The 21,745-nt window shown below is 40.8% G+C and overlaps 1 protein-coding gene across 1 annotated transcript in view; it reads left to right on the forward strand.

Annotated features, from left to right (window-relative positions):
- Nucleotides 1–21,650, forward strand: part of LOC306961036 (ovochymase-2) — a gene marked incomplete at its 5' end in the record, with an annotated part of 33,409 nt that extends 11,759 nt beyond the window's left edge. Inside the window, 18 exons of the mRNA XM_079553644.1 lie at nt 9,579–9,794; nt 11,927–12,067; nt 12,503–12,745; nt 12,826–13,011; nt 14,848–14,954; nt 15,065–15,159; nt 16,136–16,413; nt 16,538–16,701; nt 16,830–17,013; nt 17,095–17,313; nt 17,800–17,934; nt 18,055–18,276; nt 18,523–18,705; nt 19,063–19,175; nt 19,244–19,338; nt 19,800–20,089; nt 20,855–21,015; nt 21,381–21,650. Coding sequence (XP_079409770.1) covers nt 9,579–9,794; nt 11,927–12,067; nt 12,503–12,745; nt 12,826–13,011; nt 14,848–14,954; nt 15,065–15,159; nt 16,136–16,413; nt 16,538–16,701; nt 16,830–17,013; nt 17,095–17,313; nt 17,800–17,934; nt 18,055–18,276; nt 18,523–18,705; nt 19,063–19,175; nt 19,244–19,338; nt 19,800–20,089; nt 20,855–21,015; nt 21,381–21,575 — 3,227 coding nt within the window. The 3' untranslated portion in view covers nt 21,576–21,650. The remainder of the gene's footprint in view (nt 1–9,578; nt 9,795–11,926; nt 12,068–12,502; nt 12,746–12,825; nt 13,012–14,847; nt 14,955–15,064; nt 15,160–16,135; nt 16,414–16,537; nt 16,702–16,829; nt 17,014–17,094; nt 17,314–17,799; nt 17,935–18,054; nt 18,277–18,522; nt 18,706–19,062; nt 19,176–19,243; nt 19,339–19,799; nt 20,090–20,854; nt 21,016–21,380) is intronic.
- Nucleotides 21,651–21,745: the final 95 nt, after the last annotated feature.

Raw genomic sequence — 21,745 nt, forward strand, 5'->3', positions numbered from 1 at the left:
ATTTGCGGAAATTTACAAGAAGAAGGTCGACATCCTGTTTCTTTCAATAACTGCACGCACGAGTTTGCAGAAGGCTTTTACAACTAACGAAATACTGTTTTTACTTGAACATTCACATGGAATCGACTTAAGAAAATGCACTTGCGAGCGGATTTTAAGCAAAAATGGCCTGTGGAGACGTCAAAATAAAACAGATGTGGCTGAGGTGGCCGCTTTCATTGAGCCACAGCTGGAGACATCTGGACAATATCACGACTATCGATGGATGCACCAGAAATGCTGTGTAAACAATATTGTGATCGAGAGGGAGACAGTTTGTATTTTAATGCAGTTATTTGACAGTGAGGGTGTTGAAACAGGCTACGAAAGAGACTATACCACAGTAGGGGGCCAAATTATGTCTGGCACATAGATGGCTGTGACAAGATCAAGCCTTTTGGAATAGCAATCAGCGGTTTCGGGAAACCAACGCATTGAATGATGGTGGCTCACCATGTGAATGTGTTCAATATTGGATTGACCTTATTGACAAACTTGTTCATATACCTTTTAGTCAAAGTAATTGATCCAATTCTGTTTTATGGAATGAATACTGGTAGGCATATTTTTTGGTCATCATGAATTGTGTTTTTACATTATACATTGTATTATCATTTTTTTGTCATATTAGATGTTATTTTCACCCTATAACAGTTGTGTTCCATCTGTTCACATGTAGAAATGCATTCTCATAGAGTTTTATCTGTCATAGGACGAACTTAATGAGGTTACACTGACTTGGAATAACCACCGTGTCCGTCAAGACAACAATTGAAGATCATCCCATGGACGTCCTTACATTTTGTATGCCGTTCCACACCTGTATGGGGGTAGAGATTATTTGCACCCTGTACCATTGAGAAAGTCTCGCTTGAAGAATGTTCCTTCAAAAATGTTCCATGTGATCAAGATGTCTTCAAAATCTGTGTAGACCTGCTGCTGTCTGAGCATGATTTATCTATTTCAAATGATGTGTACAAAACTATCGACGCTTATCAATAAGGAATTACAGCAGTGAATTACATTTTATAAGACTGTATACTACACTAAGACCAACATTTATGCTCAAAACTGTCAATGTTTATGCTTTGCACAAGATACAAGGTGGGTACATGTTGTGAGAGGAAAATTAGCTCATCAATAAATACAAAATGTTTTTGGTTTTCCAAGTATGATGTATGATGAGGGTGCTGTGATTAAAACCTAAGATCTCAAGATACAGAAAATGTATACACTTCTGATCAGAATGAACACACCAAATAGAAGTAGTGTACTTTTCAGACTTTTTTAGACTTCCTGCAAATTTAATTTTAAAATGCATAAACATTGTCTAACAAAAGATTTTGGTGCCAGAACAATATGTTTTCAAATATAGGAAAAATTGAAATGAAAAGAACAAATATTAAAGAAAAATAGACCAGCAAATGAACAGTGCAACTTAATGAAAGTAATGACACTTTGTAGGTCTGTGATTCTCAAACAGGAAATTTGGCTTACTCAAGTACCAATTTTTGGGATCATCTGAGAATTAGGCTATTTTAATTGGAGAAAATTATTTTATGCTTTAAACACGCATTGAAGTTTACAAATTAGTCATATTTTGGTCTATTTTAGACCCAGTGTTGTCCTAATTGGATCTTGGCCTAGGCCTGTCAGCGCTTGGCTGGTCAAGTATTTTACGAGATGGCACGTGACAAGTTTGAGAACCACAGTTTTAGGTAAACTAAAACAGTGTTTATTAATGCAAAAAGGGTCATTTTATGTACATGGGAAAAACTAGTGCAAGAATGCTGCTAAACGCTTAACATTAAAACCTCTTAACAGTAAGTTTGAACCAGTCACATACACAATGTACTGGTTTTGTTTTTGGCTCAAGTTATGCAATATCCATAATCTAGATGCTGCTCTCCAACACACTGTTCATTTCATGGCGAAAATCAGGGTAACTGTCATAAGTGACAGGCAGCTCTAAAACACAACCAAAAGGGTGAGCAACAGGTCTCCTCTGAAAGCCCTCAATTTCTGTGAATGACATGATAATGGCCTTTCCTGTGAACACATCTGACCCTGTACAAAACCTGAGAAAACTGGACAGGTGCACCGGATCACACTCTCGAAGATATGTACTGACAATTTGTTTTAAGTAAGTTCATGTTAATGAACTCGTAATTTTTCTTGATGTTGGCTGTAGGGCATCATAGGCGCCTGCAATTCCTTTCAACTCGGACTTCACACCCTCAAGCACAGTACTCCACTGCTCAATCATAAAATCAGGCTCCTGAATAAGTTTCTGATGAGCAAGCTCCTGTAATATTTGCTGTATGTTGCCTTCTGTTGGTTGCTTGCGACAGTTATCCATGTCAAGAACTTCAACTAACTCCTCCATGTCAGCATATCCAAAATCTGAACAGCATGACTGAAACATCACTCCCTCTGACTGTGGCACATACTTCAGAAAGGTATTCAATAGGTTGCTCTCAACAACACCAAGGATGGCTTGCTCAAGAATAACAGGAGCAAGTCGGAAGGAAGGTACTTTACTTTTTTCCAACCAAAAGCAATGATACGACCAACACTTTCCCATTCCTTTTTACCAAAGTCATGTCATATGATTGGCACTTTGAAGTCCGTCCCCATGGTGCACTGCTTATAGAAGTCATTCCAAAACTTTGACAGCACATCCCTTAAAACACCGTCATTATCCAGAGGTTTTTCTAGTTTTCCATCAGAAAGAAATACTTTAAAGCCAATGTTTTTAACCATAAAACCGCCATCAGAAAACACTTGGATTAGCTCTTTAAGGATCTGTCCTCAACGAACAGCAACAATAGTTTTAGGTACTTCAGGCATGTCTAAAACAGAGGGCAATGATTCATCATCAGTAAGAGGCAAAGTATCTTCAAGATCAGATATGGATTCTGTTTCCAAAAGACCCTCAGTGCGGGCAGTAACAATCCCATTGTCCTCCAAGTCATTCACGTTAAGGGTTATTTCTGGTTCTTGCAAAGTTTCACCATCATTATGACTAGGCTCAGTGGTAGCAACATAAATCAAATGTATTGACCTCCAAAACAACAGTATTGGCAGTGTCTGAGGAGTGTGGTTGCACCTCAGCATGAATAATTGAATCAAAATCTGTGCTGTGGTCCTCCTCAGGAAGCATGTCTGTGTCGATCTGCCTCTTTTTGGTTTTCAACTAAAACCGTAAACAGTTTGGTTCTTTCATACAAATCCTCAACACAGTAACATCATCAGGCAAAGGATGTTCCTGGAAGTCAGTTAAATCTATTACAAAATCTGAACTATTGCCTTCTGCATTTACTCCACCGGGAAAAAACAGCTGTAGTGCTCTTTCTATATGGTCTTTCTTTGTGCTTTCCTTGGCACCACTCTCCTTTCGGGTACCATGTCTTGTTCCATTCGCTGGATTGTTTCCTCAGTCACATGCCTTGACCTGAAATAATCAGAGAGCTCTTCCATCTTCTGGCCTGTGTTCTGCTGTGACAAATGGGTGAAATGTGAGCACTTTCACTGTAGCAAATAATGTAGAACCTTTGATACTTTAACTGATTCAAAATTAGTAACTTACAATTAGAAACGGGTGATGAATTAGTGTAGTTTATTACCCACTTAGAACTTTTGAAAACATCCCTAATGATAATCTAGTATGTAGTGTACATAAACTGGGCTTCCTCCATTGACGGGTTCCCGCCCCATGCGTTATGTTTCCACCTTCCAATAAATTCTTATAAAAGAGGACGAAGTATAGTACAATTACCGGTAAACAGCTCACGGACCACATCTTTAATATTACTGTGCATACCAAATACGTTTGCTTGTTATTGTATTGTTTATTGTAGAATGTATACTGTAGGTATAATCTCTGAAAGTGTGTGCAGCACATGTTGTCAGTAAAGTGAAGCCTTTGTAGTATGAATGTTACATGCTATGCTAGCTCACTGTTCTGCATTATGTTTGATACATGTGGCGATCTTTGGGTTACTAAATACAATCACAGAATTTAACACATGAAATAAAGCAATTTGCAAATGTACTTACCTTTAAGAAGCAATATGTTCAACATAACATTTAGGTAATTCAGGTCAGGTCCGTCAGCATCGTTGAGGCGGCAGTATTTGCGCATGCGCGGTTTCAGTATAAAATTATGGTTTAAAGACGAAATAACAACTCTTTACAACTTGTGATTACAAGTTTTAAACTCATAGTATCATAGTATGAGATTTAAACACACAATTTAGAGTTTTAAAAGTTGTCATTTTGAAATTTAAACTCGAAATTTGGTGTTTTAAACAAAGAATTCTGACTTTAATTTTGACTTCCTGTTTGGCTTTTCAGGAAACCTTCTTCGTGTCCACTTGACATTATCCTGAGTCACTTATTTAAAGAATGTCTTGATGGTATTGGTCCCTGTATTATGCAAATATCGTGAGGACTAGTCCGGCTGTTTTCCTAGTGCTTCGAAACATTGTTGTTGTTGTTCAGCCACTCATTAAAAAGAGCAACCTCGATCCTAATGTGCTGTCGAACTATAGACCTAGATCTAAGCTGCCTTTTGTGTCTAAAGTCTTAGAGAAAGTTGCCTACGAGCAACTGTAGACTTACCTTGACCTACATGAAATTGGTGAAAAGCTCCAATCTGGTTTTAAATCATGGTACAGGACAGAAACTGCCCTTTTAAATGTTTTTAATTACCTACTTTTATCTGGACGCTGGAAAATCTGCTGTCCTTCTACTGTCCTCCTACTATTAGACCTGTCTTCCGCAGCCTTCGACACTGGATCACAGTATCCTTCTAACAACACTCTGTAAACAGTATTCTTCTGCTGTGTCTACTTTAATTTATGGTGTGCCCCAGGGGTCAATACTTGCGCCAAACCTCTTTGCCTTGTATTGCTGGGTTGCAGGTGACATCACAGCATTCCAAAGGCCTATACTATTATATGGAGGAAAAATTATTTTGTTTTTGAGGACATTTTCGGTCTTGTACAGAGAGATCATGGACCCAGTGACTGATATTAATGATCATTATTTAAATTCATATATTTTCTTTTTAACTACGACTTGTGAAAGTGTAATGCTGCTAATAGGAAAAACTGGCTCCTGCCCCCCCCGTTGGGTCCGATGACATCATCATATTCTAGAACCTGCAATATATGCTCCCCCTCGGCTCTATTTTAAAAAAGTACAAAATTTGCTTTCATTGCTTTGCAGACGACATTCAGATTTATCTGCCTGTAACAGCCACTCAGTCTGCTGTTAAAACACTACAGGACTGTCTTGGATGGATGGGTGCAAACTTTCTGAACTTTGATTTTGTGTGGACAAAGCAACCCCTTTTGTGGACATGACAGTGTGATCGGTCCGCTGTCCTACTGCTGTCCTTATGTGAGGAACCTTGATATGATGGTCGACCCTTTGTTTAAATTCAACAAAGATGTAAACTCTGTCATCAAGTCCAGCTTCTTTCAGCTGGCCAGGACTCTGGCCAAAATTAAGTCCTAGCTTCCTCAACATGATTTTGAAAAAGCTATCCAAGTATTTTCAATGAAGGTATTCAAATCGTCTTCTGTACTGGTGGTTGAAGTCTCGAACGAACCACCAGTACAGAAGACGATTTGAATACCTTCATTGAAGATGGACAACTCCTGTACGACTGAGAGCTTACACAGACTTATCCAGGCATTTGTAACGTTGGATTATTGTAATGCCTTGTATATTGGACTGGACCAACTCTGCAGCACCTGCAGAGTGTACGAAATGATGCTGCCCGCCTCCTGACTATTACAAAAAGGTATGAGCACATAACTCTTGTTTTGTGCACCTTACGCTGGCTCCCTGTCAGCCTTCGTGTGCAATTCAAGGTTTTGTTGATTGTTTTTAAATGTCTCCACTCCTTGGAGCCACTGTATTTGAGTTATCTGTTGCGACTTTATTCCCAGTCAAGAGCCTTGAGGTCAGCTGACCAGCTCCTGTTGGAGGTTCCAAAAAGTAGGCTAAAAATGAGAGGCCTTCTCTGTGGCAGCGCCTCGACTATGGAACAGTCTTCCTTTGTCAGGTCCTCTCAATCCAGACTGAAAACAAGTCCAGACTGAAAACACACTTGTTCTCCCTGGCCTTCAATATGAGCTAGCTGAGTGTTTCTTGGCATGTTATTGTTTACTAGTATTTTATTTCTATGCAACATGTTGTTACTGTGAAGCACTTTGGTCAACTGCAGTTGTTTTAAATCCAGCCACTGGAATACATTTTCTTGTTGCCGCCTTTAATCCTGGGTGTTTAGGTAAAAGAAACACGAATTTGTGTCTTTGTAAAATCCCAAAGCTGCTGTAGCCGATTCAAAACATGACTAAGCTAATCCTCCATGACTCTGACTGTTCACATCTTGCCTGGCCTGCCAGACACTCCTCCTTTCTGTTCCAAAGAAGAACCGTCTGGACAGCTCCTCGCAGCCTATCATTTCACGATTTTACCCACATCGGTCCAGTCACGCTCCGAGAGGCGGGACTTCATTCCCCCCGTCTGCCGTCACCACACTCTACCAAAACAATAGAGATGCCGTGCGTGGCGAGTGATGCGATGTTTTCTTCTGCTCTTTCGTCTGTTTTAAATCATTTAAAAAAAAATGTAATCCCTAAAACCGGAGCAAGAAACAGCGTTCGAAGCGTTCCTCGTAAATAAGGACGTTTTTGGAAAGGCTTCCTGCCGCTTGCTGCTGCGACGTATCTAGCGTTGCTCTGATTGGTTGATGCCGTCTGTCAATCACGCCCACCGGGAAATCATTGAGATCATGCTTGCTCCCAGTGTCTTTGAAATATCTATGAAAAAGCATGTAGTTTGGCAGGCCAGGCAAGTTTACATCTGCACCGGTGGTTCCGCTTCCCCCATCCCTGTTCCGACGTCATCATGGATTTTAAAGGAATAGGCCACCGTTTTTACATACTGAGATATGTTCTTACCTTAGCTTTGACGAGTTTTTTAGTCCTAATTTTAAGATTTTAAGTCATAATTTTGAAATTTCAACTCACAATTTTGAGATTTCCACTCGGAATTTAGAGATTTAAACTCTTAGTAAAAGTTTTAAAGTCATAATTTCATGTTTTAAACAAACAATTTTGCCTTTAAATCTCGTAATTTAGACTTCGTGTTGGGCTTTTATTTTTTAAACATGGCGGAAACGAGCTTCCATACCATTTATTGCAGACCTAAACTTTTATGTTACAGTACACACAAAAAAAGCACAGATTGAGAGCAACAGAATGGAACTGCAGTTGTTGTGGACGTCATTTTGAGGACTTTTCCTAATTGCTATGGTAACCTCCCTCATATATCATCAATCTATATGGGGCAGTCACACCTTGACGATCTAGCCAGCGCACGCAGACGTATGATAAATTTGACCATACGCTGGCGTACGTCGTATACGTTATGGGTACGTTTTGTGTAAGTTATGAGCACGCTGACATAATATGGCAATTATGCTGGCATACGTATGCCAGCGTATGCTCATACGTCCGACATACGTGGGCCATAAGTTACAGGTAAGTTATGTGATCGTTGACACACGTTAATGGTAAGTTACTCATAAGTTGTGGTCTAATAGTGCTGCACGGATCTTTTTTTTTTTTTTCAGCCTGGAGCAGGTTCTGCCTGCCCCGCACGTTGCCCCGCTCCCGCAAACATTAAAAATTACGCGAGACAAATATGATCCGTCTGATTTGACCATGGCTTTCATTCCGTCCAAAAATGTGCCTGAAATGAAGAGGAGAGGCAGGCAGCAGAGATAACGCGAAGACACTCACAGATGCACAGAGGGTGGAAAAAGGGAGACATCGAGCTCCATAAACGCGTTCTCTGGATCACGAGCTGCAAAGCGCTGCTTGTTTTATTAAAATGCAATGCATATTTACGTCAACAACCTACTCTAAAGATGACTGAATAAGTTGTGGCTGAATTCAATGAATGCAAGTACGGTGGCAAAGTGTGGCAGCGACCGGCTCCGCGATCCAATGAGAAGAATCATGACCCTTACCACGGGCAACCCGCGGGGACCGCGGTGGAACCCCCAACCTGTGCATCACGTCTACCTTCCCATGGCCTTAGCTTGATCCTCGCTTGCTGCCCCACTCAGGACACTGGCTTGTCGCATTATGCTGCTGTTGCTGGGCATAAATTGTGGACTTGTTATATATACTCTATGTATACGCCCAAAACTGAAAAAATACATAGAAAGTTCAGCATATGCGAGCGTTTGGCAAACACTGGCTAGATCGTCAAGGTGTGACAGCCCCAATAACCATCTGTTTTGTATATTTATATTGTCTTTTTTGTACGCCACTTTGGTCAACTTTCTTGTTTTTAATAGTGTGTTATAAATACAGTGGATTGGATCTGTCAGGTCAGAACATTTACACCATATGTCTTTAAATTTGTAACCTTTCAAAGATATATTTTATGTAGCCTATTGTTGAATGATCAATGTGGTATTTTATACAAGAGAAAATGTATGACTTTAGTATCAGGGTACTGAAGTACTACGGAAAGTATTTGTCAAATCAAATCCAATTGTTTTTGTATGGCACCAAAATCTGTTATTTGCTATTTTATGAGATAATAGCTTAATATAATAATGCTGGGCCTAAATCCTTATTTTTCAATTGTATAAAAGAAAAGACTTAACCTCTTAACCCCTGCCATTTTCTCCAGTTCAGCTTCACCAAATCTAAAAGGTCAGTATAGGCCAATGTAGCGGCTCATTTGAAAGCGGTTTTGTTTGGCGTTTTTCTTGCATTTTGGTTCAGGTGGGGATTAAGAGTTTAATTAATCTCACAATGGAGATATTCACCTGTGTGTAGACAATTCAAAAAATGTGCAATCAAAAGTAAAAGAATTAAATTATCTTATGTACAATGAATAAGAACTGTGATGTCACATAACTTTAAAAGGACAAAACAATCATATTTATTATTATGTCAAATGTATAGTTATAGAAGATTAATTGAAATAGGTAAGACCATGATGATAAATGTGTTGAAATATTGGTATTGAGACATGCTTTCAGGATGCTTAGGGGGGCTTTAAAGCGATTTGCCAAAATTTAGTCCTGGTGCACCGATACGACCAACCTGCAGCCCATGAGATACACATGTCAATACAATCTACAGAGGTAAAAGGGGACGTGAAGTACCTGCTGGAAACAGAGTGCATTACTCAAGAAGAACAAATTGATGTAAACATATTTCTGTGCTCCCACCTGAGACACCTCTGCTCTGCACAGCGTTAGATTAAACATATTGGCAGGCACAACAGTCGTCTCTAGTGACCAATTAAAAAGCTACATAATGAACCTGATCATAGAGCAGTTGTGCAAATATCACTGTTGCCTCTATCCATTAGCACGTTACATGAGAACTCAAGTGAAGCAATCTCTGGGGATTTGGAGAAAAAGAAAAAAAAACACAAGATAAGGAGAGATTATGGTATGACTAATGAGTTTTTCTCTTTGATTTATTGTTTTACAGGTTGTGGTGGTCCTGCAGTGATCAACGGAAGGAAAGGAGTCATACATTCCTTGGGGTATCCAAATGCCTATCCCGCTCATCTGAAGTGTCAGTGGACCATCACTGTGCCCAGAGGTTTCCTGGTCAAACTGAAGATCACAGATTTGGCCATCACAGGAGAGACTGGCCAGTGCAAGGAAGACGCACTAGTCATCTCGGACAAATTCAACACGCTAGGTAGTACATGTTTGTTGTGTATATTGCATGCCAGTAAGATATTAAGGTGCATATGCCAGTTTTGATATTTTTCTAATTAGTATTCACTCAGTTTTGATGGACTAAAGCCGGTAAGTGTTTAACATCAATTTAACATCAATGAAGTGTTAAAGGGGGGGTATTATGCAAAATCAACTTTTTCAAGCTTTACATCATGTTATTATGTCACTCCCTCATTAAAACCATGCCTGAAGTGTTGCCTTGGCACATTCACGTATTTTTGAGTAATCTGTAAAAACTCTGATGGCAGCCATTTTAGGGATAGGTTTCCCTGAGTCCTCCTAGGAACGCCCCCACCTCCTGGAGACGCCTCCGAGCTTTCGTCACCAGCCGAGTAACCAACCACTGCTCCCCAGCAGAACCCCCTCCCCACTGATGCCACAGCCAGCGTGTGGAGGGGGCGTGTCGGAAAGGGTCAGAGGTTCTTAAAGAGACAGAGGCCTATTTCAAGACATTCACTACAGCCATTTTGAGAGAGCTATTTTATACAAGGCAGTTATTCTAATTTACTGCATTTACAGACCAACAGAAGGTTTCATCATCTTTGTAGTGTGCTATAGACTGGTCATATGTGATTGAATATGAATTGAGCATAATACCCCCTCTTTCATTTAAAGGGACTATAAGGAGTTTAAAAATGTTAAAATTAAGTATTTTCCTCCCCCTACATGTTCCAGCCATGTCCTAATGTGTAGAATGAGCTCAGACCTGTTCACCACAACTGCCTCTAAAATCCTGTGCGGTCACTCAAAAATGTGTCACTTCGGCCCGAATAGCCGTCATGCACGAGCTTAATATAGAAGGTGCAGTTACACATGTGGCCTGAGGTGGCAGTAGTGAGTATAAAATGGCGAACTTGCTTCCAGCCCCTTTAAGAAGAGAATTTAATAATTCAAGAAATTGGTTCTCATGCTTCTTATTTACAGTTCTGCAGCATCAGTAAGAAACAAAATGTATAATTTATTTACTTATTTATTTATCAAAAACTCTGCAGTTCACCCTGAAAGGTTTCACACTCCTGTACACCTTAATCTCTGTCTCCTGCCATAAAACTGTTGATAAGGATTTTCTTAGCACAGAAAGCTATAACTTACATCTCCTTGTTATTCACTTGAGTGGCTGCAGTGAAGCTGATACAGCTTTCCCTAATGCTGAGTAAAGGACTAAAGTGCTGGGGTGCAAGCGTACATGTTGTATTTGTACAGGGATGTGATGATGAGAGTGTAGTTTAATGAACCACGCTCTGAAGAAAGGGCTCTGGGTGTGAACATTTATCTGTATTGTATAGCTTCTCAATCAAAGTTGTAATCAAGTACTTTCTTGTAGTAGAGTAAATTTCTTTAGGCACCATAGAACTACATTGTGGAAAGAAGAAGAAGAAAAAAATGCTTGTGCGGTTGTCTGTGTTTCTGTTGCTGGTCTGCAAAGTTCAGTCCTCAATATTGTCACAGTCTGAGCACCAACTGAAACATGCATCGAATTAAATCACGTGACATGTCTGTGAAATTTAGAAACACAGCAGCTCAGAGATTCCTGTTTTGAAAATGGGATTCAGATAGTGCACCTAGCAGTACAAAGTAACTTGTTTACCTTAATAAATTCATTTCGTAGTCCCTCTGGAGGTAATACAGCTTTCCCTGCACCGGGTCGGAGGCCCAATACACAATAATGGAATCACGAAGAAACTAACAGGCTAACGGGCAAAGCTAACTGCGGGCTAGTGCCAATTAAACAGTATTTACAGTCAAGTTTGAGTGCAAAAAATGATCTCCATTGTGTCATTGGATGTACAATATCCTTCTCTCCGTTTGTCTTTGCTATCAGGGTAGTATTTACTCTCACGCACAATTAATGAGTAAAAAAACACAACATGCTATGACACCTGCAGTGGCGCTTATGGCCTCTAGGGGCATGAGTTACTTAGTACTGCTTTAACTGTCAGTGAGAAAGGCCGTTGTTATTATTATGAATGACTTAACAGTGCTGCCTGACCACTTTGAGACAGAAAGTCATTGTAAATGAATGCCCATCCATCAGTCACTATTATTATTACATTATGCACCATTTCTCTAACCCTTTGTGTCTGTTTTTAGGGACTCATTGTGGATACTTCCTCCCCCCTGTGCTGGTCAGTGCCAGTGACACAATCTCTGTCACCTTCCAGTCTGACAGCCGCCTCACAGACCGTGGCTTCTCTGCCCAGTGGGAGGCAGTGTACCCCGAGGACATCACAGGTACAGGCCCCACACAAACAGCGCGCATAAACAGCTCACACTGAAATAGCAGTGCACAGAGAGGCGGCTCACACCTGAGGCGCTGCTGCTCTAACAGTTCAGCACCTCATTGAGAAACACCATCCCTCTCCACTGTCGCACATTTAGAAAGCAGCAAAGTTACAGCATAAGTAACACTAAACACTATCAAAGGTCTGCAGGCAGTAGACAGAGAAAAACATCAGATAAAAGTCTTATCTTCAGTGTGGTTTCCAAGAAAGAAAAGATCTAAATGCCCCGTACACAACATGTGTATTGAAAACAACGCAGTATCACATATCTCAGAATTTTCACGTTGTGCATTTGGAAAGTTTTGAGGTGGACTTTTAATGTTCACAAGCTTAGAATTTAAAAAAAAAAAAGCTGTGAATAATAATACCTCTTTTTGTGTTTCAGAGGTCCAGGGCTGTGGCTTTTCCTCTAAGGAAGAATCTGGAGTAATAAAATCCACCAACTGGCCCATGAACTACAAAGCCAATTCTGAGTGCATGTGGAACATTGCGCTTCCTTTGGGGAAAAAGATCTTTTTGAACTTCACCCACTTTGACCTCGAGCCAAAGGACTTTTTAACATCGCGGTGCTTCGACAACGTAATGCTGTACGACGTGAACACACTCACCAACGTCATTCACAAGCATGGTAGGTTTGGTCTAGCTTTGTTAGTATATAAACTCAACTTAGTCATACTTTCTAAATATAAATGCTTGTTTGATGTTTAGGTCCATTCTGCGGGACTACGATGCCAGGGTCTATAAACACCAAAGGCAACAGACTGGTCATTCGTCTCCATACCGACTTGTTCACTGAGGCCAAAGGCTTCAGGGCTTACTGGACTACAAATCCCAGCATGCCTCCTCCCACCGAACCACCCACTCCGCCAAACCCCTGGGATGACATCCCTTTAGGTAGAGTTTATGTTTGTGCCTAATATTATTTACAACTGGTCGACATAGATACGCAAATAGAACGGATGGTCCCGTTGGTTTACGCAGCAAAGTTGTTTATCTACTTGAAGCAAAAAAAAATGCATTTCAGCTCATCTTTGAAAATTTGTTCTACCGTTTTACTAATTAAAATTAAGTGGTATGTTTTGATAATCTGGAGCATGGAGCCGGCAAGATAAACAGAATTTGCAATTGCTGCCACAGCGTTATAACAAACTCCACTACTGGGTTTTTTGTTGTTATTCTTTTTGCAGTCTCTAGCTGACGTATTTTAGGCTCAGGACAATGGTATAGACATTAATAGGGCAAATAATGACCACAGCTAAGGACATCTAGTGTGATTGTGTAGGTGATCTGCAAATGTTTGCAGAAATAGTAGATGCTGAAAAATGCCCTGTGGCTGTTAATGTAAAACGTTCTTTCCCCCTAAACATCAAAGTGATATACAAACATAAAAGTGTGACAGCTGCTTTCAAAAAAAAAAATGTCCAGGCCCTTGTCTATAATATAATCACTGGAAAGTTAATTTGAAAAACATATATTTAACACTATTTCTGGCTGCACAATTAATAATGATGAAATAAAAAGTTGTTGTATAAATTGCAATTAGCAAATCTCAAAGACGGAAATGATATAGGTGATACAAAATTGTCACCTAGGAATCATACTGTGTATAAAACCTACACCTCAGCAAATATGTTTATTATTATATAATTATACAGACTTGTGAATTACTTTATCAGTTGAGATTTCATTCTTCCCTCAAATATAACTGCAATTGCAATACTTAAAGGGGGGGTATTATGCTAAATCGACTTTTTCAAGCTTTACATCAGGTTATTATGTCATTCCCTCATTAAAAACATGCCAAGTGTTGCCTTGGCACATTCACGTATTTTTGAGTAATCTGTAAAAACTCTGATGGCAGCCATTTTAGGGATAGGTTTGCCTGAGTCCTCCTAGGAACGCCCCCACCTCCTGGAGACGCCTCCGAGCTTTCGTCACCAGCCGAGTGACCAACCACTGCTCCTCAGCAGAACCCCCTCCCCACTGATGCCACAGACAGCGTGTGGAGGGGGTGTGTCGGAAAGGGTCAGAGGTTCTTAAAGAGACAGAGGCCTATTTCAAGACATTCGCTACAGCCATTTTGCGAGAGCAATTTTATACAAGGCAGTTATTCTAATTTACTGCATTTACAGACCAACAGAAGGCTTCGTCATCATTGTAGTGTGCTATAGGCTGGTGGTATGTGATTGAAAAAAGCATAATACCCCCTCTTTAACAGAAAGGCCGCACTCTGATTCACTCAAAGACCATGCAGCTCTGAAGAGACATCACATAGACCTACAGTCTTCTATCTTGGTCCTTGTTCACACCTCTTACACAGCTCCCCCTGCACCCGCATGTCCTGTAGAACAAGGCTGATGTGCAGTGGAGATAACGTGAAGTGGCATAGTGCCTCTCTTTCCCCCCCCTTCCTCGCTGCCTGTCACACAGTTTGATTCCTCACTCAGAGATGAGCCTCAGGTGGCATGGGCCAGAGCCAAGACAATCGCTGAGATGCACTTTTATAGATGGACTGCTGCATGGGCGGATTAATTTTACTCACGCAGGCCTGTTCAAGCTGGCTTTTCCTTACATTTCTTTAGTTGTCTTTAGTTATTTCAATGTTAAGCGTCTTTAAGTGTCCAAACAGAGCTATACAAGTTTGATGTACTATTGTTTTATACCTGACTGAGCATTACTTTGTGCAAGGTCTCCAAATAGAAGATCATAGCGTTAATTCTGTTTTCTCAGACTGGCCCACATGTGGAATACCAGCTCACCCCCCTTCCATTACGACACGTATTGTGAACGGAGAACCAGCCAAGCCAAACTCCTGGCCCTGGCAAGTCTCCATGCAGGTGAGACTCAGAGCAAATTTGCGCACATTTTCATGGCATTACATCAGACTAACAAAACGAAACGCGGCTTGCTTGTTAACCTTTTCCTTTTCTCGCCTTTTCCGTCTCAGGTTTGGCCAGATTCTCGACCCACATACGCGCACATCTGCGGCGGCACACTTATTCATAAAAACTGGGTGCTTACGGCGGCCCACTGCTTTATAAAGTGAGTACGGTAGTTGCATAGGATTCAGTGAAGGCGAGGCAGCTCTCTTCTTGAATAATAAAAAAAGTCCCATAGGCCTTTTAGTTCAGGCTTATTGTATTATCTCAGCTTGTTAGAGATGCCTTAATGCCTTACCGAAAAATCTAACAGAGCCCTTAAATAGACATAAAATTCAACAGCTATATAGTGTTGGGCGATCTGCCAAAAATTCAAATGATGAGTTTCTTAGAGCCTAGATCACTATTCACTTTTTTATAAGAGAAAACCGTACAATGTGGCTCTACACAGGCCACTGTACGTTGGTTGACACTTCACTAAGATTGGTTAAATCCACCTGTTGCACCCTCAACTCATGATTGAGGCTGAATCAAACAAGTGGGTGAGGATGGCAAATGTCTGTATTGAACATTGGGCTGCATGTGAATCATATAAAGATTTCTCTGAGATGGGAGATCGTCATAGGGTCACTACAAGTCGATTTTATATCATCATTTTGCCCATCTCTACAGTAATTAATTGTAATATGAACATTTTTCTGCACTATATCATGCAATGCTGCTAAAATGTTCACTTAAAGGGATATTTCAGGATTTTTAACATCATTTATATATTTTTTTATGTCATGCAGTCCTTTACTTGAAGAGTTTAGTGGTGCTAGGCTAGTGCATGTTATTCAACCAATACAGACATTTATATCGGTAGTCTGGTGTTAAAAGTGATTTGCCTCTGGTGCACTGTGCTTGGGTCAGACTGTTATTAATGCAGGCTACTAGTTACCATAGACATATGCTAGCCTAGGACTAGCCTAGCACCATTAAACTATTCCAATATAAGGACTGCATGAATTAAAATATATATTTATATCTCCAGAAATCAACAACACTCTGGAAAACTAGGAAATGAGGCCCTCATCAAATCCTGAAATATCCCTTTAACCCTCTAATTTATTAGTGCACCTTTCCCTGTTCTGTCACAGTTATGCTGACGAGCTGCATCGCTGGCGCATGTGTCTGGGCAAACATAACCTGACCTTCACCGAAATCACAGAGAATTGCCTCGATGTGACCGGCATCTACCGCCACGAAGGCTTCAAGTACCCCACAGTGCCCACGGTGGAGTTTGACATTGCCCTAGTCAGACTGGACGGAGATGTGACACCAACAAGCGAAATATCCTACGCCTGTTTGCCTTCAGAAGAGGAGGTCCTGCCCGGAGGAAAAAAGTGCTATGCCACCGGTTGGGGCGACGAAACAGGTGCCTTATGTTCCTTTCCCTGACACCTGCAGTGACTTGTGACAGGGATATTTACAGTGAATTTACCAAGCAGTGTGCCCCCTGGTGGACAATGAAACAAGTACAAACTGATGCTGTTTTATAGGTGACTCGCTGAATGCTAAACCGTCTGAGACACTAAATCAGGTCGCCCTGCCTGTGGTCCCATACGACACGTGTAAAAGGATGGACTACTGGTGGTTTCAAGTCAAGACCTCGATGATATGCTGCGGTTATACCCTCCCTGATGAGCTGCAGTCTGTTTGTCAGGTACAAGAAATTTAATTAACTCTTGATGAGATTAGTTCAGGGGTAAATGCTTTGTCAAAACCATTATAGCCCACAATATAAAAAGAAGCTTATTTAGTGATTTTTTAAAACCTTTTTTTTTTTTACAGGGAGATTCGGGGGGCCCTCTTGTGTGCAAAGACACTCCAGAAAGTGCCTGGGAAGTTCACGGCATCACAAGCTTTGGTCCCATCGGATGCATCATGGACAAGAAGCCCTCTGTGTTCACACGCACCTCCGCTTACCTTCCCTGGATCGAGAACGTCATGCGCCGCGATATCTACATTGAGCAAAGTAGACAGTGGAAGATCCTTACAGCGTAATTAGCCTCAACCTGAATATAGAGCATCTTTTCACCCTGTGTCCTCTCTGCAGCATCTGGCTGTGGCGGGCCGAAGGACTTGAACGGCACAGGAGGCACACTGTCCTCTATGGGATTCCCTGGCAGCTACAGCAACAAAGCCAGCTGCCAGTGGAACATTCGGGTGCCCGATGGCAAACTGGTCCACCTTCACTTCAGCAACTTCTCCCTCGAGGAGACCGACGGGTGCATGGCCGACAAAATCAGCATCACAGACCAGCTGGGGAATCTAGGTAAACTTGTCCTCATAGTGCTCAACTCAGTGTGAACTTAAGAGGAAATATACTGGCTCATGATCTTTTGTGAATGAAGTCAGACAACCAGACCTGAACCTGGAATAGATTATTACAAAATCAGGTTCAAATCAAGAGAATATTAAACCTGAATGTCTTACAAATTAGAGCCACTGTTAGATAAACAACAGTTGGAAGCACAGTGAACAGTAAATATCAAGTCAAGGCCAGTCGTATAGTTCTTTATATCTATTTGACCATTATTTATTCATAAAAGTCCCACTGAGAACTCAGAATCTCTTTTTCAGTCTATGTCTAGTAGATAATAACATTTGCATTCTTTTGTATTTCTCAAATCATAATGTGCAGCCCTAGATTACTATACACTTGATGGAGGGCAGGGATATGAACCAAATTAATATTAGTGTATAAGCAGCAAGTGTTGACATTATTGGTCTTAATGCCTATTGTTTATGTTTTCCTCAGGCACACACTGCAACCATGTCGCCCCTAAAGACCTAGTGAGCGCTGGTAACACACTACACCTTAGCTTCTCCTCCAATGACAAAGTGGTGGACACAGGCTTTCATGCCACCTGGAAAGCTGTAGACCCTTCACAAGGTACAGCTGAAATGTACATTTGGTATTGCCATCATCAATTTGTGTAGGCCCATAGGCTCCGCAGAGGGCTTTACAAGACATAGAGTAAATACTGGAGTAACTCCCCCCCACTTTTTATAGCACCATGTGGAGGAAGCTTCAGCACCGAGCAGGGAGAAATCACATCTCCGAATTGGCCCAGTGACTATGCAGGCCAGTCTGTTTGCACATGGAATGTCAAAATCCCCACAGCATCAAGTATCCATGTGGCGTTCACCCACTTTGAGTTGCAAGCTGTGAATATGTTAGGCAAGTGTGTGGACTATGTGGAGATCTTCTCTGGAGCAACAATGTCATCACTAGGTGAGTTTTGTTACTGCAGCTGAATACAGTGGGTTCAGTAAGCACTGTATTCATACCCCTCTATCTCTTCCTGTTATTATGCTTAAGAAATCAGGAAATCACAAATAAATGTATATAATTTCAGTACCTGAAATGCTAAATAATAATATAGGCAGTCTAAAAACATCCTAATTCCTCATGCAAGACTTATACAGGCCAGTGCAGTTGCGGTGCTGTTAAATATAAAGTCTGGTTGTCATTATCCAGGTCGATACTGTGGATTTGCCCCTCCAAAAGCTATTACGGTTCCTGCTAACAGCCTGTACATTCGCTTCGTCAGTAATGGAGCCAATCAGCAGAGTGGTTTCCGTGGATACTGGACCACCAATCCTGCCATTATCCCGACAATACCTCCTTCACCTTCTAACCCCTGGGACAACATCAATATCAGTGTGTATTTTATTTTTCATTTTGACTTACGGTGCTTGAAATTAGGACAGAATGATGATGGAACAATATCTAGATGTAATTTTTCAGACAGGTACAACAATGGTAATTTGATTTATGGTTAGATTTGCAATTAATTGATAAAAATCCAATCCACATGTAAAGCGTCTTTGAGTGTCCAAAAAAGCTCTATAGAAGTCTGATGTATTATTATTATTATTATTATTATTATTATTATTATTATTATTATTATTATTATTGTTATTGTTATTGTTATTGTTATTGTTATTGTTATTGTTATTATTATTTATACCAAACTCATGCAGAATTAGCACACTGTAATAATTTTTCACCTTCTAGCCTGGCCTGAAAATTGTGGACGTCCTGCAATTGAACCAAGCAATGCCACTCTGAGGGTGGTCAATGGAGTGGAGGCAGTGCCCCATTCTTGGCCCTGGCAAGTGTCTATGCAGGTTAGTCTTGACAATTATAGTTTAACTAAACAACGTTTGTATCATTACTAAGTCATTTCATATTTCAGGCTACGCCTATGCTGCCCATCCCGTACATGCACGGCTGTGGAGGATCTCTAATTCACGAAGAATGGATTCTCACAGCTGCACATTGTTTCATGTTGTAAGTTGCAACTTGTTTCCCTTCATCTTGGCCAGGACACTCTTGAAAAAGAGATTTTTAATCTCAATGAGTTTTATCCTGGATAAATAAAGAACAAATAAATACACAAGTTTTAACCACATGTGAGAAATAAATATAATGGTTTTACAATATCTTAATCAGTTGTAGCTGTAGACAAGAAAATAATATGAATGTTGCACTTTTATTAAATGTAAATGTATTCATTCATCTGGGAAAATTAACTTGAAACAACTTAGGAGCACTGATTTCTGACAAGGCTCTGCTCCCATCATGCAATGGCAAAAATATGGTTCTTCTTTTAGTTGAGGGATAAATGTGAAATGAGCAAAAAACTTTTCCATTTGACTGCAAATCTACTCTACTAAATACTTGTTTTTCCTTTGCATGTGTAGTATTTTCAGTCAAAAATCAGTTTTTGTACTCACCTTTCTCCACTGCAGCCCTCTGAATAAGCCTTCATATTGGCGCATGTGTCTGGGGAAGCACCACATGAACTCCTCGATGGACGTCCCGTCAGCCGAGGCCTGCTACAAGGTTGACGGCATCATTCGCCACGAGGGCTTTGTGTACGAGCAGGACAAGGAGGACATCACCAACGACATCGCCCTGGTGCATCTGTCTGAACGGGTCAACATGAGCAGCGAGATCAGCCCCATCTGCCTGCCCAAACCTGGAGCTGTGATGCCTGCCGGGACGCCCTGCTTCGTCACGGGCTGGGGAGATGAAAAAGGTACATTTAAAACAATGCATTGAGGAGAAAAGAGAGAGCAGAAGTCCTCAAAATATGCACTGACAGTAGAGTGCTTTATTTCACACATGGTTATCCTGCATATTCATTCTAATTCTTAATCAAGATCTATTATTCTTGCTTCTTTCATATGACCCGTTATGATCATTTCAGTGCTCAAATTGTAACCACTAAAGTCATTTACTGCTGAGAGAAGGCTGTCTTACATACATATCCACTACTACTGTATAAAACATAAAATTCCAATGCTAAGGTTCAGGGTCAATCCATTGTTGAACCTTCTACAACTGCGACTGCTTTATTTGGACTATTGTCCAGCAGTACGATCAAATGCGGTCAAAAAATAAAGTGTTAAAGTGGCTACAGATCCTACTGAATAGCACAGCCCGAATGGTCGAAGGTTGTAGGTAAACATGGTTTATGATTGTAATGGATTGGAAACTACAGTGAACTGTACAAACAGTAAATGCACAAATTAGACAAAAATGTTCAGTGAGTATATGGGTCAAACTGCATAGAGAGCATATAAATTGGACATGGACATTTTCAACCGTGCTATGGAAAACTTGAGCATGGAAATGTAACCTGCATTACATATACTTGATAGAAAAGTGTAACTTAGATGATGTACAAAAAATGGTTTGAAAAACTGTATATAGAAATGAACCACAGAGGGGGATATGTAAATGGTAAATGATATGTAAACCCATACAATGTCTTTTTTTTTTTTGGACTGTGTGCTTTAAGGCAACCTCTTCCCCAAAGTAGCTGATCAGCTAAACCAGGCAGCTCTACCCATTGTTGACTTTGCAACCTGCAGTAAACCAGCGTACTGGTGGGACACGCTGCGGCCCTCCATGATCTGCGCAGGATATGAATCTCCTGATGAGCTCAAGTCGGCCTGCCAGGTAACGCAAAGCTCTCTGCACAACAACATTCGTTAGATGAACCGCGTTGGAAGAGCTCCGGGTGATGTTATGTGCGGCGTCTTAATGACGGGACACGATGTGGAGTTGTTTTTTGTTTGTGATCAGTCAGCCTTGATAGCACGTTGCAGCCCTGCTTGCTGTAATAATGGGAGGAAAATTCCCAAAGGATAATAATGCACACAGCATCTTTCAGTGAAATTAAGCCAAATATCAAAACACAGTATCGAAACTAACAACATTAAACCAGATTTTAAATGTTTTGCACCTTGTTGGTTGAGTGCTTTAGGAAGTCGTGGCCTGAAGAGTTTGGGAACCCCTGATCTAAACAATACCTGCTTCCTTAGGGGGACTCCGGTGGTCCGTTTGCCTGTGAATCCGCGAGCTCTTCCTGGGAGGTCCATGGCATCGTCAGCTTTGGGCCTCAAGGCTGCATCAAGGACAAGAAGCCTTCAGTCTTCACCCGCACGTCAGCGTTTAGTGACTGGGTTGAGCACAACATCAAGAAATTTTTGTATGAGAGAAGTCTAAGGTTTGACTAGCTTACCTGTCATTAACAAGGAACAGACATGAACAAGAGTTGTTAGGAATGAAGTTAAGTTAGCGTCTAAATAAGATCCAGGAATATACTGTATCTGTACTTGTATCAATAATCCAAAAAGAAGATTATATTATATGTATATGTATTCTTTATGTATAATACTCTTTACTC

The sequence above is a fragment of the Gobius niger genome (assembly GCF_951799975.1).
Source record: "Gobius niger genome assembly, chromosome: 3".
Taxonomy (NCBI): domain Eukaryota; kingdom Metazoa; phylum Chordata; class Actinopteri; order Gobiiformes; family Gobiidae; genus Gobius; species Gobius niger.